The sequence below is a fragment of the Schistocerca cancellata genome, chromosome 2 (genome assembly GCF_023864275.1).
Source record: "Schistocerca cancellata isolate TAMUIC-IGC-003103 chromosome 2, iqSchCanc2.1, whole genome shotgun sequence".
Classification (NCBI taxonomy): Eukaryota; Metazoa; Arthropoda; class Insecta; order Orthoptera; family Acrididae; genus Schistocerca; species Schistocerca cancellata.
In genome coordinates, this window is record NC_064627.1 from 15,335,862 (window position 1) to 15,353,741 (window position 17,880).

At 40.7% G+C, this 17,880-nt stretch overlaps 1 protein-coding gene across 1 annotated transcript in view; it reads right to left on the bottom strand.

Moving 5' to 3' along the window:
• LOC126163202 (dynein axonemal heavy chain 3) overlaps nucleotides 1-17,880 on the bottom strand; it is a 1,221,238-nt gene that overhangs the window by 646,810 nt on the left and 556,548 nt on the right. Inside the window, exons 31-32 of the mRNA XM_049920156.1 lie at nucleotides 17,470-17,684; nucleotides 16,895-17,133 (exon numbers count right to left, since the gene is read on the bottom strand). Coding sequence (XP_049776113.1) covers nucleotides 16,895-17,133; nucleotides 17,470-17,684 — 454 coding nt within the window. The remainder of the gene's footprint in view (nucleotides 1-16,894; nucleotides 17,134-17,469; nucleotides 17,685-17,880) is intronic.

Sequence of the window (17,880 nt, forward strand, 5' to 3'; positions counted from 1 at the left end):
ATAGATATTATCGAAGAGAACAACCAGAAAGCCCGTAATAACAGATTCCAATATAGCGAGATAGAACCTCCTCCAAATGGTAGGCAAGGGAATGCACAGAGATCGCTAAATAGTGAAGAAACCCCTCAAAATCTCAATAGTAATACCAGCAATAGTCTTGCGAGGGGCTATACAAGGAACAACAGGAATGGGAAAAGATACAATCCCGTGTGGGGGAACGAAAGGAATTTCAGACCTCAAGCCTGGAACAATAACAGTAATAGAAAGTGGAATCAACCGGGGGGAATAAACTCAAATAACCAACATCAGTGGGGACGGACATCTGCGAATCAACCGGTAATTACTGAAGTGACGGAAGATGTCAACCACCAGGCAAATCAAAATCCAACAAACTTGTAAGGACCCACTCGTGCCCCGGAGGAGCGGTCAACAATTGACTGAGGGGCAACAGGATATGTGTACCCATGCTAACGTATAATGATGGACGATTACTGGCAGATGAATTGACCGAGGACTTAGAACCCCAAGATGAGGATAAGGAACAGGTGGCAGTAGCCAAAGTGCAAGTCATTTTGGAGACTGTACCAATAGTGGCGGTTTTAGACACAGCTGCAACCACAAATGTTATTTCGGAGGCTCTATTCAACAAGATCAGAAATATAAGATGAGTACCAATTTTTCCAGTTCAAAATTGCAGAATAATAGGCGCCGTTGGGGCTAGATCGGCTAATATAAAAGTGCAGTCACTACTTAGTGTAGAAGTCGGAAATGTAGCAATATTAAGCACATTCCTTGTTGTGAAAAATTTGGTGGTACACTGCATTATCGGAGTCGACACCCTACGTCAATATGGATGCAGAATAGATTTTAAAACAGGAAAAATTTGGTTAAATGTAAATAAACAAGAAATTGAGTTGGACTTGTTGAAAAAAGAAAGCCTTACCAGAAAATATAATAGTGGGATCAGTGTGCAAGTAATCAGGACGGCACAAAATTCTAAACAGCACGTAAATAATGAGTTCCAAGTCAAAGGAGATTTCGGTCAATTAGTGTATGAGAAGTTAAATGAATCCGACTGCATTATTGAAGATCAGAAGAAGCAGCTCAAAGAATTATTATTAGCGTGTGAAAACATGTTTGATGAAAGGCCAGGAGTTATTAAGGGATACATATGCCATCTCTACGTTAAGCCGCACAAAACGTATTGTAGAACTTTCTATCCTGTTCCCTGGAGGTTAAAGGCTCAAGTCCAAAAGGAAATAGATCGCATGTTGAAATGGGGTTTGATCGAACCCTCTACAAGCCCATACTGCTCCCCATTGTTGGTCGTGCCAAAAGCAAATGGGACTGTGAGACTGGTACTCGACGCCAGAGAAATAAATAAAATCATAATTCCAGTGAGAACACATCCGGAAAACATAGACGAACTTATACAACGGTTCCAGGATGTCCAATATTTGACGAGCATTGATTTGCGGAGTTCTTATTGGCAAGTCAAGCTGGATGAATTATCAAGGAAATATACGGCTTTCATTTATTCCGGAAGAAGTTACCAATTTACTGTAGTTCCTTTCGGACTCAACATTAGTGCTGGAATCTTTATAGCAGCTCTAGATTATGCACTAGGCCCAGAACTTAGAAGCAGGATAACAGTGTTTGTTGATGATTTGCTTATAGCATCAAAGACTTGGGAGGAGCATATTACCTTACTGAGTCGGGTGTTGAACGTGTTCAAAACCATGGGAATAACTGCTAACCTACAGAAATCCCATTTTTCACTAAACAGAATCAAGTTCCTGGGGCATATAATTGACGCAAAGGGAATTTTACCAACCAAGGAGAAGATAATTGCGATTAGTAAGTTTCCAACACCCAGAAATAGGAGGCAATTAAAAGGGTTTATGGGTCTTGCCTCATTTTTTAGAAGATTTATAACAAATCAGGCGATGAACGCAGCAGCTCTAAATAGTTTGCTGAAGAAGGATGTGCCCTGGCTCTGGACATTAGAGTGTCAAGAAGCATTCGAAGAGATAAAGAAGCAATTAGTAAATGCACCGCTTTTGTACCATCCAGACATGCAAGAAGAATTTTACTTGTCAACAGATTCGTCGAATGTGGGTCTTGGAGCGTGCCTTTTCCAAGTACGCAAGATAAATGGACAACTTACCTTCTGTCCTATTGCATTTGCTAGTCGTGTTTTGTCCAACTGTGAACGAACTTACACGACGACAGAATTAGAGGCTCTTGCGGTCGTCTGGGGAATTAAAAAATTTCATTATTATCTATATGGGTCAAAGACTATCGTATATTGCGATCATCAATCATTAACGTTTTTACAAACGTGTAAACTGTTACACCCTAGACTCGCTAGATGGACTCTCGCTCTGCAACAATACCAGTTTAAGATCGTACATGTCTCAGGGCAGCAAAACATTATTGCTGACGCTCTATCAAGGTCACCGCAGGGTTTAACCAAAGAGATTGAAGTAAATAATAACTCAGAATTCCCTGTATTGCTGCTGCAGGAAAATCCATTTAAGACGTACTACGTCAATTTGTGTGCGCATATGGCCCAGTTACAGAAAAGAGATGCTCAATGGGGAAGTGTCATTCAAAGATTACAACAGCAACCTTCGGATCAGATGGCAAATTATTACAAGCTGGTAAATGGCGTATTATTTTTCCGATGCGGAAGACCAAACAAAGTCCGTTGGTGAGTTTGTATACCTGAGGCGCAAATAGAGAAACTTGTATGGTTCACTCATTTAACCTGGGGACATTTCGGTGCGACAAAATGTGCAGACAAGATAAGTGGGTACTGTTATTTTCCCAACATAAAGCGCAGAGTGCATGAGGTCTTAAAGAGATACATAATCTGTCAAAAAACAAAGCCGGATTCAAAAGGGACTAAGCACCCATTATGCTCTATATTAGTCCAAGAACCAAAAGAATTAATTTCGTGTGATCTGTGTGGAGCGTTACCTACTTCAAGAGGTGGTGTTAAACATGTGTTGCCATTTCTCGATGTGTGTACTAAATACGTAAAGCTATACCCGGTAAAGGCGGCTACAGCCAAAGTAATTGTATTAAGATTGATAAGGGATTATCTTCCACATGTTGGTACACCTAAGGCGATCATAACAGACAATGCTAAAATATTCACAGGACTCCGATGGAAACAGACTTTGTCTCAAGTCGGTGTGAAACACATACTAACATCATTTTACCACCCACAAGGCAATTTGGTTTAGAGGATTTTTAGAGAATTCAATCGATTTATGAGGACATATTGCCATAATAAGCAGACTGCGTGGGCAAATTATGTGGAAGAGTTTGAGCAGATATACAATAACATGCCCCACTCCTCAACTGGATATACACCTCGTGAATTGATGTTCGAAGCAAAAGAGGAAAACTTCTGGACTGACCATATGCCCAAAACTCAGGAAACTGAGATGCCTTGGGAAGAAAAAATAAGACAAGTTATCATAAATATGACGAAAAAAGCTGATCAGAGAAAACAACAATATGACAAATTAATCAAGAGGGTACAGACATACCATGTCGGAGAGAAGGCACTAGTCAAAAGACATACCAAATCATCCTTAATAAAGAAAAGTATAAAGAAATGGGAGTTACTATATACTGGCCCATACATTATCCTACAAATTCCGAATCCTGGGGCTTATCTGTTAGCATACCCGGGATCGAACAAAATAAAAGGGTTATTTTCCCATAACGACTTGAAAAAATTTAATGAAGATTAGGAGATAGGGAGGAATGGTGTTGCGAGTGACAGAGATGAACGCTCGTAAAAAACAATAAAATGTGTGTGTTTAGTGTTAGAAAACTTTAAATTGAAATAGTTAATCAGTGACATAGATTATAGAAATAGTGACTAACTATTACTATCAAGTGTTGTAAAGAAGATAGTGGAGATAGGCTTCACCTGTGGTTGGGGTGAACATGGAGCTTTAGCATTGCTAATGTCATCAAGATTTATAAAGGATCTAACTGACCTTCAAGAAGAATGAAATGTTTCCCGCAAATGACGCTGAATAATCAAGAGAGATTCCGAGTGAATGTTCATATATAATCTCAAGTGCATGCTGAGATGTGTAAACGTGTGAAGGGATGTGTTGAGGTAGTGAATAATGAGTGACGGTTAACGCCGCAAAGATAATTTCCCGCGCAAAACAGTTGACGTCGGCGCGAGAGTTAAAATCGATATAGACGACACAGATATGCTTTGTAAGAGACTCGCACCAAACGCGAGGGTAAACTGATTCATGTTGAACTTTAAAAAGAAAAGGTGTTATAACTAGAAGCTAAGAGTTTTTAATTTATTAATGAATGATTAAAGAAAGTAATATTCATAGAATTAGTAGTTATTTAATGGTTCGTGTTCGTTTGGGAATTTTGTTTGAAAAATCCATTTCCATATATGTGCATGTATGAACGCCGTATGAATCAGTGAATAAATGAAAGAAGTGAATCCGCATTCCTCAATGCTAATAACTTTTACATCACAGCAATCAAGCAGAGAAATAGATGTATTTAGAATAAAAAATTTTGAGTATAGATAAATTATATGACTTTTCAAGAAAATGACGTATTATGTCTTTGTATAAAAAGAGCTACACTTTCCATTATTCGATGATTTGAATCCAAAATCTATTGTAAGTTGCATGAATCCTTTAAATTACGAAGAACAAATCAGTGATAGAAAATATGTCAGAACTTTTGGACTTATAAGCACAAGTGGGGATGCAAAGTCAAAAAGAGTATTCAAACGATAGTAAATATGATGAAGCTTTTGGGCAACATCATTAGTTAATGGCTAAATTCCTTGAAGTATGTCGTAACAAAAAGGATGCATGAAGCCCTAAGGATTTTGCTTTCAAAAAGGAGAATCTTGGACGGTGCAACCTAACCAGTTCTCTTACAGGAAGAGTTTCCCTTTGGTCATTGCTAATTCTTTTGGAATGAATGTTGCATGTGAATTCGAGTATCCCTGTCCCTTCTACTCTTTCCATTGTGGGCCGCGTAGAAGACCAACTACAAAGGGGGCCGCGTAGAAGACCGACTACAAATGTGGACGTCGGGGACATGCAAGACCCGGGGGAGTTTTAGCACCGCAAGATATTGTCCTAGGAACAAGATTGTAAAACGAAAATTCACGTTATTTATTGTAAAATGTTTTTTCTTGCTAGAGGCACAAACCACTCTTCTCAAAATAGTGATATAAATTGACCCCTGTCTTTTCTTTAGAGATCTATTTCAAAATTATTTTGTTTCTTCTATAGGCTTTCCTATCTTCTATGTACCGTAGGCTGGGGGTCTAGGTTTAAGAGATTTTCCAAGGTTTCCCTGCTTAAGAAAGTTCCCGAATGGGTAGACCCTGATAACAGTCTCATGAAAGATCATCTTCCTTGGTTGTGCACAGCAAACATAACACCTAGATGCACATAAAAGCAATACAGCCGCGGTACATGTTTCTTCATTTTTTCTTGAAAAAAGAGACAGCATTGGTCGTATATTTTTCTATTGCAAAATCGTTATGTGATTGCCGTAAGATTAGTAACAACAGTACATCCCAATTTGTTATACAATATAGCACTGAAGACGGTCACTCAGTGACAGAAAATCGATTTTGCAATAGAAAAATATACGACCAATGCTGTCTCTTTTTTCAAGTATACCTGTTACCTGGTCGTAGTGCACAAGACAACATGGAGTCGCCAATCAATTCATTTTTTCTGTTTTCAACATTTCTTTTCTTCGTCTGTCTTAAACATAATATTCTCTTTTTCAGTCGGAGGACTGACAATCATCACTTCCGGGTTATCCACACTAATAGATAGCTCGCGAAGTGTGTTCGGTAAATCAATATTGAGCTCACAAACTTCGCTCGCTGCGAGGGGCATTGTAATCTCCCCACGGAAATTTACCCTCTACCACGCAATAATTAATAATAGTCAACCAAATCATCCACATTTATTCACTTTTGGAAAGTATCTGATCGGATTTCTAGTAATATATGCGCCGACAGCTCGTCGACGCCAAGGTATTTTTCTAGTAAGATTATTCTTTGGAATAACAGAGATACATAGATGTATTCTCCATGGTGATTATAGAGGGAGAAGGAGTACAGCTTCGGAAGTATCTGTTGGAAGATTGTCGGGTTGCTAAAAGAGACATATTTGCTCTTCTTCTCGCTAAAGCGAGCTATTAAAGTTTGTGCCACTAGCGGGTTATTGGTGGATAGAGAAAAACGGTAAACGAAAATTAAGTAAGACTTGGAATCAACAGAAAACGGAACATGTAAAGGAGATGGATTGAATATACTATTTTCCTCAGAAATAAGGTTTGTGACCCTTTTATTCTAGAGTGAATGACGAATGAGTTCTCTGTCTGAATCATTGATGATTGCCTTGGCCCTGTAATTAGTGGGGAAGTTTCAGCTGTGACGAAGAGAGCCTGCAGTCACCGAGTTTTGATAAAATCGTCCAAAAAGGCTTCGTCCACATCTGAAATTCTAAATCTGTCGTAAAAATGAACGAATTGTTCAAACGATCGATTTTTCTCAACTGAATGCAGCACTTAACAATAATAACAAATGTAAAGATCTTTTCCAGCAAACCAGCCGCTGAATATTAAGACGAAGGGCTCCACCAGAGATTCTATTGGGCTGATTCCACGTAAATGAAAAAATATATTTAAAACTGTACACAGATAAAGGACAGAGAGAGAGAGAGAGAGAGAGAGAGAGAGAGAGCGAATGAAATTCGAGAAAATACTCAGAATCCTCCATTAGCATAATTGTTTGCCTGTCTTATCACGGATCAGCCTCAAGATAAAACAGGAGGTCCTAACTGTATTGTACCGATTTGTGTGTGAGAGTGAAGGGGTAATAAAGGCGACAGATACACCTCTGTACAGACAAAACATTACACCAAGTAGCGGCAAGCTGCATTCACATACTTTCATCAATTACAGTAGAATTCATTATAAGCTGACATTAGAAATTTAAGGAAGCCACTGAAAAGTGAAACTTAGTGTCATTTGTCTCATTATGATACAGTTTTTAGGTTCATTATGAAACTTTATTCAGCAATTGCCGTAATTTTGAAAGAAGCTTCTTCCTTTGAATTTGATCTGATGGATATTTTAAAGCCAGGTCTCGCTCGGACTTTTACTGTAGTTGTTATCCTTCATAATGTCGTCCTGTTCAGAAATTCAAGAAAGGAAGTACTTGATGAGATAGTTGAACAGGCAAGTGAAAAAATTGAAAAATTCAGAAAATTGGCAGCTCTTAAAGAAAAACTTAGGGTTGACATCAATTGTCAGTCAAAATATGCAGCAAAATTAGCAGTGCAACAGGAACAGTTGAAGAACCAAATAAATGATGCAGAAGGGAGAATTTTCACTTTAATTGAAGAAAGAGAAAACATTACAGAATCCATAGAGCCCTTGAGTAAAACTCTGGCTGAGTACGATAATGAAATCTGCAAGCTTGAGACTGAAGGTATTAAGTTGGCGCAGACAATTGAGAATCTGAAGAATCAAATTGTATCCTCCCCAGCACAGTTGGTACAGAATCTAGAAAACCTAAAGGCAACAGAACAGCAGAAGAAAGAAGAAGAGCATGCTATTAGTGAAGGACTGCAATGGAAGAAATCCCATTTTGAAAACCTGGCTAACTGTGTGCAAGTGGCAAATGCAGTTATGGAAGAAATAAAAGACATAAATAAATTAATTGATGAAATTAGAAATGAGGAGATGGAATTGGAACGGTTAGAAATGGAGATAACAAAGTTGACTGAAGAAGTAAGTATTAAAAAAGCAGTAATAGGGTGGATAAAGCATACTGCAGTGGAACTTCAACAGCAAATTAAAGCTTCGAAGGAGCATTTAGCTAAAAAAATGGAGAAAGCTCAAGAGAAAGTGATAGAAAACTCAAATTGTCGTAAGATGGAGTCAATGAATCGCTGCCATGTTTGCGCTGCATTTTTCAGGCTGAATGGCATGAAGTTATATTGGAACAAACCAAACGACATGATAATAGCTGTTTTAGAGATGTCTTCTGGCACTAAGGGAAACTGGTGGTAGGCACGTTTACAGTCAGTAACACTGAATATTGTAGTGCCCGGTAACATATGAGTGAAATCATGTATGTTAGGCATGGGGTAATTGCCCATGACGGTATGAGAATTTAAATTACTGTAATCACACATACAGAAAGAACTGTTGTGTTTGAGGGTGAGGTGAATCAGTGAAGACCAGTTGCTGTCTGACAGTTGCAGGATACCTGCCTCGAAAAGGTCATTAATTTGCTGCTGGGCCGCGCGCATCTTAATAGGGTTGAGGCACCTAACCTCGTGCCTAATACAAGGGCTGGAAGTGGCAACTATCTTGTGCGTCATTCTGTCAGTGACAGAAGAAACTGAGAACTGCACACGAGACTGATCATTGTCCTGACACAAGGTATTTAGATGAGACATAGCCGTTAGCAGGAGTGAGAAAAGGCAGTCCGAAAGTCACATGCCTCGTACGTGAGCACAGCGTGCGCTTGTGTGGAGAGGGTGGCTGTACGCACAGCACAGAGTGGGTCGGAATGTGCGGTGAGTGTCTGCTGTCAACCTTGCACTTGATAATAGGTGCGGGTGAGAGCAGCGTTGGCGTCGCTCATGGAACAGCGATGGCTGCTGTCACGTGGCTGGTGTGCAAGAGAGTTGGAATATTTATCAACACACAGGGCGGCTGCTTGCGCAGTGTGCGTGGTCATGTCGCGCACGTGACTGTCATTAGAAGCACTGTTTGAAACACAAGGCACTGAATGGGGCGAGCGCATCAGGGGTGCGGAGTCTACCGGGCACGAATCGTCACAATTTATGCGTTTGGACTAACTTGATGACTGTCCGAACTGGTGACGGCCAGAGAAGCTCTATTATGGGGTGGAACTGTGGACTGCACTTTTAGCTGCTACGAGCACATTGTAGGTGTGTTGCGATGCGTTGTTGTCCCGGCAGAGTTATGCCGCTGAGTCGTATTCTGACAGTAGATTAGTTACACAGGTCACAATGTTGCCCGCGTGGGTGGAGAACTCGCATACTAAATCACATGTCATGAGGGAAGCAGAGTCGGGAACATAAGTATGGGAGCACAGTATCTGAGTGTTAGTGGGATGATGGAGCACGGAGCCCTGAACTACGTTGGGAGAGAGTTTATAACGGGACAAAAAACCCATACTGAGAATTGGTTCATCAATGTCGGCAATGTAGAAAGTCCACAGAAAACAGAGAGAATGAGATAGGTGCACCAAACTTTGACAGGGCCTGAGGTTTGTAATGTTGGTGCATCGACAGCTCATAGAAGTGACCTCGTCGGTGAAAAGATGTGAGTATGACAGACACATCATCACCAGTGTCGACTAGGAAAGTGAGCCGTGACGAAATGTCAGTCACATACAAATGACTGCTCAGCAGGGCAAATGAGTGTACGGAGTGCAACGTATGAGGACGCCCGTGAGGTTCCCTGCAGGACTCGGCATCTTTTAGGTCCTGCGGTCAGCGTTTGGGTGCTGGCAAGGTAATCAGCAATTCTTAGCATCCTCACTGGAAACCTGGTGGTACCAGCAGTACGGATGAGCTGGATGTGGTGGTGGTGACTGCAGCAGCGGAGGAGGCTTGTCCTTGTCGATTTGTTCTGGCATGGATACCAGCACGTATGGTGCGTGGGCAATCCTGGAGTGCTGGGATGGTGGAGAGAGCGAGCGGATGCTGCCAGGCGATGTAGAAGGGGTGGAGGCAGAGCAAGCTCTGCCTCTGCCAACAGACAGCCGGTAAGCGGGAGCAGTTGTGCCAACTAGTGGTGAGTGGTGAGCTGGCTGGCGTTGTCATTGCAACGAATACAGTTGGTCTGCGATGTGGAGACAAGAGCCAACTGACTCGAAGGAGAGTGGTAGCAGGTGGATCTGTAGGTCGGCAGACCACACCGTGACAGAGTGACGTCCAGCATGGTATGTCCACACACAAGTAGCCGAAGGCGGTGCCAGAGTCGTGATGGGGTTCGGTTCCCCAGGTGTTCCTCATACAAGATCTTGATGATTAATTCTTGTGGTGAGTTATTCAATAATCATCTTCTTCGCCAACTGATATTTCGATGGAGGAGGTGGCGAGAAGAGTAGATCGCAAGTTAAGTCTGAATCATCATGGAGGTGCGTGACGAGACGGGACTTCAGAGTTGTCGTCGGATGGGTGATTTAACTCAAAAAGGTGCTCGACAAGTGCAAACCGTGACACTGGGTTGTCCTCGTATAAAGGTGGCAGCTTCGCCAGACGATTTGGAGGTGGGGACAAAGGTGGCTTCAGTGTCTCTTGGAAAACTGTCTGGTCCGTGACGGGAGAGGCTATACAGCAGGCCGGCGCAGTAGGCACGGGTGTGTTTCTGGTGAAACCATCCATTGCAACCATGGGTTGCATTGTCCTTGATGTGACACGAAAACACCATGTGGCTAACACGGTTGGTTCCGTGGGAACGTGCGGTTGCGTGGTAGGCACTGGGGTCCATAAACTGGGCTGTAGGCTACCGGCACTGATTTGAATTGACCCACCACAGTGGGAAAAGTGAGCAGCTGAGCGGCCGGAACCGGGCCCCCTGTGAGTGCGAGGGGTGGGGGGGGGGGGGGGGGGGGGGGGGGGGGGGGGGGCCGGAGGGCTGGGATTGGTAACTCGTATGACAAAAGTTTGAGTTCTCCGCACATGTTGAAGACATGCTCCATGAGGTCGGACTATAAATCACCAGTGGAACCTGCGGATAGTCACTTCGGTGTGGTAAGACGCTACTGGAAGGCAAAACATTGAATGATACACTCGAACCGACGTGGTCGAAAACTTGATCGACCAGTCTGGGGGGTGAGTATGGAGAATTGTACGCACTAAAATGCCCTTGATTAGTTTGCAAATGAGGCAAAACTGGGCCAGGTCTCAGTTGATAGTGGCCGTGTGCATTTTGCGGTAATGGCGGCGCTGCACATGGCACCACAGTTACTGTCGTTGCGGCCCATTGAGAGTCAAAGTATGTGTATGAATTTAGATCACTTTGAGCACTATACGATCGATCAGTAGGTATATAGTTCTGAATATTGTTCACTTCAAACTTTACATGTTGGTGAGCACAGTCCGGTGACACGAAACTCACGTCCATTGTTTGTGTTGGCGGTGTAGCACTCGACCATTGTAGAGCGAAAAAGTTTGAGGTTAATGTGGCTGGAGATTGTGAATCTCTGTAAAGAAATGTAGAACCATCCCGTTGGCAAACAAATGAAGAGGTCCGGTGATCGTTGTTGAGCTTCCAAATCTTGAACGAAGTGTTGGGCGAGATAGCTATGGCGGCATGCACATAACCTGTTGATGCTACAACACCTGGTGTGGTACTCATGGAAGACTTGCAAACTTCAGGGTCACCAGTACGGGAACTGGATGTGTGTAGAGGTATACTGAACGATGTGTCCCACAAATATCTGCACATAAATATATACCGGATGATCAAAAAGTCAGTATAAATCTGGAAACTGAATAAATCACGGAATAATGTAGATAGAGAGGTACAAACTGACACACATGCTTGGAATGACATGGGGTTTTATTAGAACTGAAAAAATACAAAAGTTAAAAAAATGTCTGACAGATGGCGCTTCATCTGATCAGAATAGCAATGATTGGCATAATAAATTAAGACAAAGCAAAGCAAAGATGATGTGTTTACTGGAAATTCTCAATATGTCCACCATCATTCCTCAACAATAGCTGTAGTGGAGGAATAATGTTGTGAACAGCACTGTAAAGCATGTCCGGGGCTATGGTGAGGCATTGGCGTCGGATGTTGTCTTTCAGCATCCCTAGAGATGTTAGTCGATCGCGACTTCAGGTAACCCCAAAGCCAATAATCACACGGACTGAGGTCTCTTCCCCCCAATACTCGCTCTAATTCACAAAATAAATATCATTATCCATCCTATACCCAAGAGATATGATTTTCATAATTTAAACAGTAAAATTAACCCATTCCACTCCAATGTTGAGTGCCACTCGACATCACAAAATTTGTTTTCCGCTCCAATGTCGAGCCTCATTCGACACAACTTTTTGAAGCTCTCAGACGTATTTTGAGTCTACTAGGCAAGTCCATGCGCTCGAAATGGCTAGTTCCTCAAGTATAGTCCTTCCTGAGCAAGAGATTTTAGATCTTTTAGAGCAATCTCTAACTGAAAACGAGAGTGAAAATGATTTTGATTATGACAGTGATTCATTTCAAAACAATTCGAGTGACAATGATGAAGAAAACAGTGACAATGTGCATGTTTCTAGTGATTCAGCAGAGGATTCGTAGCGAATGTGGAGCGACACTGACACTGACTTCACAGATTTTCCTTTTGGTGAATCAAAGTGTGGTTTTATAACAGAAAGTAGTTCTGTTCCATCATCGCCCATCGGATTCTTTCAATTAATTTTTACAGATAACCTATTTCAACAAATAGCAAATGAAACAAATAGGTATGCTACATCAAAAATACGTAAAGTGACAGCACTTCCACAACATTCTGCATGGTGGGACTGGAGAAATGTTACCATGGAAGAAATGAAATGATTCCATGGTGTGCTACTGAATATGGCATTACAAAAGTGTAAGAACTTGCAGGACTTCTTTTCAAGAGAATGGTTACAATCATCCAACTTCTTTCCAGACTGTTTTAGTCACCAACGATTTATACAAATTTTCTGGGCACTTCATGTTTCTAATCCGACGAGTGCTACACTTGTTAACAGTCAGGTTCAGTCACGTCTGAGTAAAGTGACAAATGTACTGAATTACTTCTCTGGCACGTTTCTCGAAATTTATCGACCATATCAGTATTTAGCTGCTGACGAATTTACAGTATCGTTCAAGGGTCGTGTATTATTCAAAATGTACAATCCTCAAAAATGAACAAAATGGGGACTCAGAGTTTATGTAATTTCTGATTCATGAAATGGTTATACCTGCAGTTTGATACCCTATTTTGGCGCTGTAACAACTGAGTCATTGATTAGTCCACACTTGAATTTTTCTGAGAGAATAGTTCTTCAGCTGCTAGCTAATATCAGAAATGCTACAGGGCAATCAGGGTATCATTTGTACACTGACCCTTTTTATATAAGTGTTGCATTAGCTGATGAGCTGTTGAAACAGAACATGCATCTCACAGGAACGATTCAGGCCAATCGCAAAAACCTTCCAGCTGCAATCAAGAAAGGAGCTCTGCATCTAAGGAAGCACAAAATAAAATGCCTCCGCAACAGCAAAATGATGGTTCTGGCATGGCAAGATAAACGAACAGTTCTCATGCTTTCTACAAAAGCTGTGTGTCACTTATAGAAAGGAGAAAAAGAAAAGAAAGGGAAGAAATAAAGAAACCAAATGTGATTATTGATTATGCTTAAAAGATGGGTGGAGCTGATCGATCTGACCATTTTATTTCCAGTTACAGTTTTCTAATGAAAAGTCTCAAGTGGTGGCAAAAACTATACTTCTGGCTGTTGGAGGTAGGACTTGTAAACAGCTATTTACTATACAAGAACCACTGTGAGAAAAACAACTTGACAATACCGTCTCACAGAGCATTCCGTAAAAGTGTTATAAGATGATTAGTTGCCGAAGAAAGAACTCGAGGACAGAAACGAGGACGTCGTTCAACTTCTGACGATGAGGAACGCTTGAATGGAAAGTTGCACATTATCAACAAGCTTCCTGGGAACAAGCATAAGGATTGTGCAGTATGCTCAGACATAATAAAGAAAGGTGGCAGGTGAGAAACTGTGTATTACTGCGAAACACGCTCACGAAACCCAGCTCTCCACCCTGAAGAGTGTTTCAAAAAATACCACACAATGGAAAGTTTTGTACAGTAAAAGCTTACATAAATATATCGATGAAAGCACACATTTTGTTTTAATGTACACCCCAATTGTTGGCCAGCGGCCACATTGTTTCCACAAAGAGATCCGCGCAAATCTCTGCGGTGCACTGCTGCCCGGGTGGCGGCGATTTAAATAAGAGTGCGCGGAGCCGCCCTGTGTCTGCCTGACGGAGTGCAAAGGGTTAATACTGCACACCTATACCTGATACAAGCACTGAATTTAGCAAAACATGCATAGAAAAAAAGAATTGCTGTGAACTTTGAAATAGAGAGACTAGCCAGAAACCACTGCAAAACACATGGTTTCCACCTAAACAAATGTGGCAAGGAGATTATCTGTAATATACTGGCCTTTCTGACAACTATGGGAGACAATAAGAAACCAAAAGTCAGAAACCATAAACAGATGCTTATAAGCAATTGGATCAAGACAAACAAGATGGGAAATAAAAAGAGTAATAGTGACCATACAGTGCAAATTACACTAGACAAATGGGTTACAAAGTCACAGAGACGAAACACAAACCCCTGATCCCCCAAAAAGGTAAGGAACCTGAAAGGATCAATAATGTGATGGTGAACATTATCGAGACAGCCCTCCAAAATGAGAATGTCATGCCTCAGCAGTGTGATGTGCACGTGGATAGTTTTCAGGACCACCTGGAAGATGAGTCGGCTGCCAAGGACGACCAACAGAACCAGCATAACTGCTAGGAAGTCAACATATCTGGAATACAGCACAATTTAAACTAAAGGTGAGTGACACAGTAAATATGACTTCGACCCCCTGAGTAAACCCCTCTCAGACCTGAAAATCTATTATCACAATGTCCAATCCTGAAGCAACAAAACTGATGACTTAAGCATTTTGCTAACCAGCGAACTCAGTGATATCTCATTAGTATGCCTAACAGAGCACTGGCTCTGCACTGATGTAACTGCGTTAATCTCACTACCAAATTTCAAATTGTGTGAACACTACTCCAGATCAAATGATGGACATGGTGGGGTCGCCATCTTCATAAGACAGCATATTGAATATAGCCCACTTCCTACCCTAAAGGAAATAGGAACAGACAATATCTTTGAATGTGCAGCCTTAAAGCTTACAGATCTAAATCTAATTGTAGGTACAATTTACCACCCCCCCTCCAATAGTATTAATGATTTTCTGTTACAAATGGACTTGTTTCTATCGACGGCTGGAGTGGCCGAGCGGTTCTAGGTGCTGCAGTTTGGAACTGCGCGACCGCTACGGCCGCTGGTTCGAATCCTGCCTCGGGCATGGATGTGTGTGATGTCCTTAGGTTAGTTAGGTTTAAGTAGTTCTAAGTTCTAGGGGACTGATGACCTCAGAAGTTAAGTCCCATAGTGCTCAGAGCCATTTGAATCATTTGTTTCTATCCACAATAAGTCAGTGGAAATAGAATGTAATTATATGTGGTGCCTTTAACATATACATTCTCACCCACAACAGAAACAGGGAGACATTGATTAACATTGCAAAAACTTATGATCTGCATGGCCTTGTAAACGAGCCCATTAGAATAACACCCACACCCAAGACAGCTCTCGTTCAAATTTTTGCAAAATAGAAATAAACTTAACACAACACTAGACATATACATTGCAGGATTCAGCGACCACCAGGCTGTCATTCTAAAGGTCGATGTTAGCAAAGAAACCTCAAACCCAGTCCCACCTAAAACTTTACAAAGATTTTTCACTCCAGATAACTTTAACAAGCTAAATGCTCTCCTTAGTAAAGAAAAGTGGACAGAGATGTATGCAGCCAATGATGTCAACATGAAATTCAACATATTTCTTGGCACAATGATCCACCACTTTGAAGAGGATTTTCCACAAAAACCAGTAAGAATAAATAATAATAAGAGAAACAAGACTTGGATTACTCCACATGTTATGTAAACAAAGTATCGACTCCCCCCAACTAACAGAATACTATAAAAACTACACATGTATCCCAAGAAGAGTGATAAGACAGGCAAAAAGGATGCAAAATGATGAGTACACTGACAAATCCAACAATAAAGTGAAAACAATGTGGAATATTATAAAAAAGAATAGAGGGGAAATCAAAGCAACATGCACGAACATAGAAATAAAACTCAACAATGAATCTATATCTATATATATATTCAATGTTGTGGTAAACTCTTTCAACAAATTCTTTATAAGCATAGCTGAAAAATTGGTCAAAAATAATCCTAACACAAACTACCAACCAGCAAACCAAAAATATCACACATGTGCAGAGTCAATTTTCATTACCAAAGACACTGAAAATGATATTGCAAAAGCCCTCAGAGAGCTAAAAAATTCATATTAAGCTGGAATTTATGGTATTCCAGCACCTGTCATCAACAAAAATTGCGTACACAAAACTGCTGAACCATTAATTCACCTCTGTGATGGTCCTTTCCAGGCAGGTTTTTTCCCTGAAGCTCTGAAACTTTCTAAACTAATTCCTGTCTCAATAATTTTGAGAGAATGTCATCAAACCCAGGGACCTCGGTTCAACTTAAGTCTTTTAGTGCTCTTCCAAATTCTTCTTACAGTATACTACTGGCCACCTTATTTTCATATATTTCCTCTTTCTTTTCTGTAATTTTGCCTTAAAATTCATTTCCCTCATATAGCCCTTCGACGTATTTCTTCTACGTTTATGGTTTCCCTTCTCACAGATCCAGTATCACTGATACAAAATGGTATAGCATTAAATACATAAAGAAGTCATGCTAATGTGGATGAGGAATGGTCACCTATTTCCTGAATTTCCACAGATACAAGATGTATTAAGTCAAATTAATTTCTGAAGCATTAAACTGACACTTAAATAATACTAAGTTCAGAGAGAACTTCATTAATGATTGAAAAAATAAATAAGTAAATAAACAAACGTGAGGAACATACCTGTCAAGTTTTGACATTACAATATCCTGTGTCTGACCTGCTGTAGTTCTTGCAGAGAAATTGACAACATTTGCCAAAAACTTATCCTTTGGCAGTGCTACCAAATGATTTAAAATAACTGCCGATTTTCCAGTTCCTGTTGGACCAACAACCATCATTGGTAGCTTTTTCGCCAAATAAAGCTTTAAGAAAAATAGCTGGCATGCCATTTCACTTGTTTCAATGATCATATCACCCGGCTGCAAAATTTCATTAAAAGGAGCATAAACTCATGTGAAAGAAATTTTACTTGTACTAAAAGTGATAGTAGAGGTTAACTGCCATGCCATGGAATAACAGCTGTTGAAAGATATGAATAAAGATCTGAGTGCACAAATATTCTGTTTAACTCTCAGAGTAGGAGATTAACAGAATCTAAAATACAGTATCTTGAAGGAGGAGACATGTCATACTAACAGTAAATGAGGAGCACACTAAATTATTATGTTTAGCTTTTGAATTTTCTTCTCAAGCTCTTATGATTCATAATTTATAAATCAATTAAATGCATCTGTTCCACAATACACTGTGCTGACCTTTGCTGTTGGACTAAGCTGAACTTTCTCAACTGTTTCAATCCAGAGCACCCAGCTTCCATTATTTTTTTTGTCATACACCCACTCAAAAACAATTTCTCGCTCAGGAAACAGTTGCTGTCGAGTGAGTTTGAATGATTTAGGTTTAGGATGATCCTGATTTGATCCATATAATAAACCCCGATAAAATGAATCGAAAGCTGCACGGCTGCTTCCTAGAACAGACAAAGGCTCTTATGTGATGCAGTTGTGGAAGAAGGAAATATATGTAATTGCTTTATCAAGTTACTTGAAGGGTGAAAAATACAGAGGATGCAAAAGTTCGCTGAATGGTCTCAGAAAATAAAGGAAGCAAGAGTTACAAACAAAATACCTTTACTAGTCTTCAAAGTCATTACCTTTAGATACAAC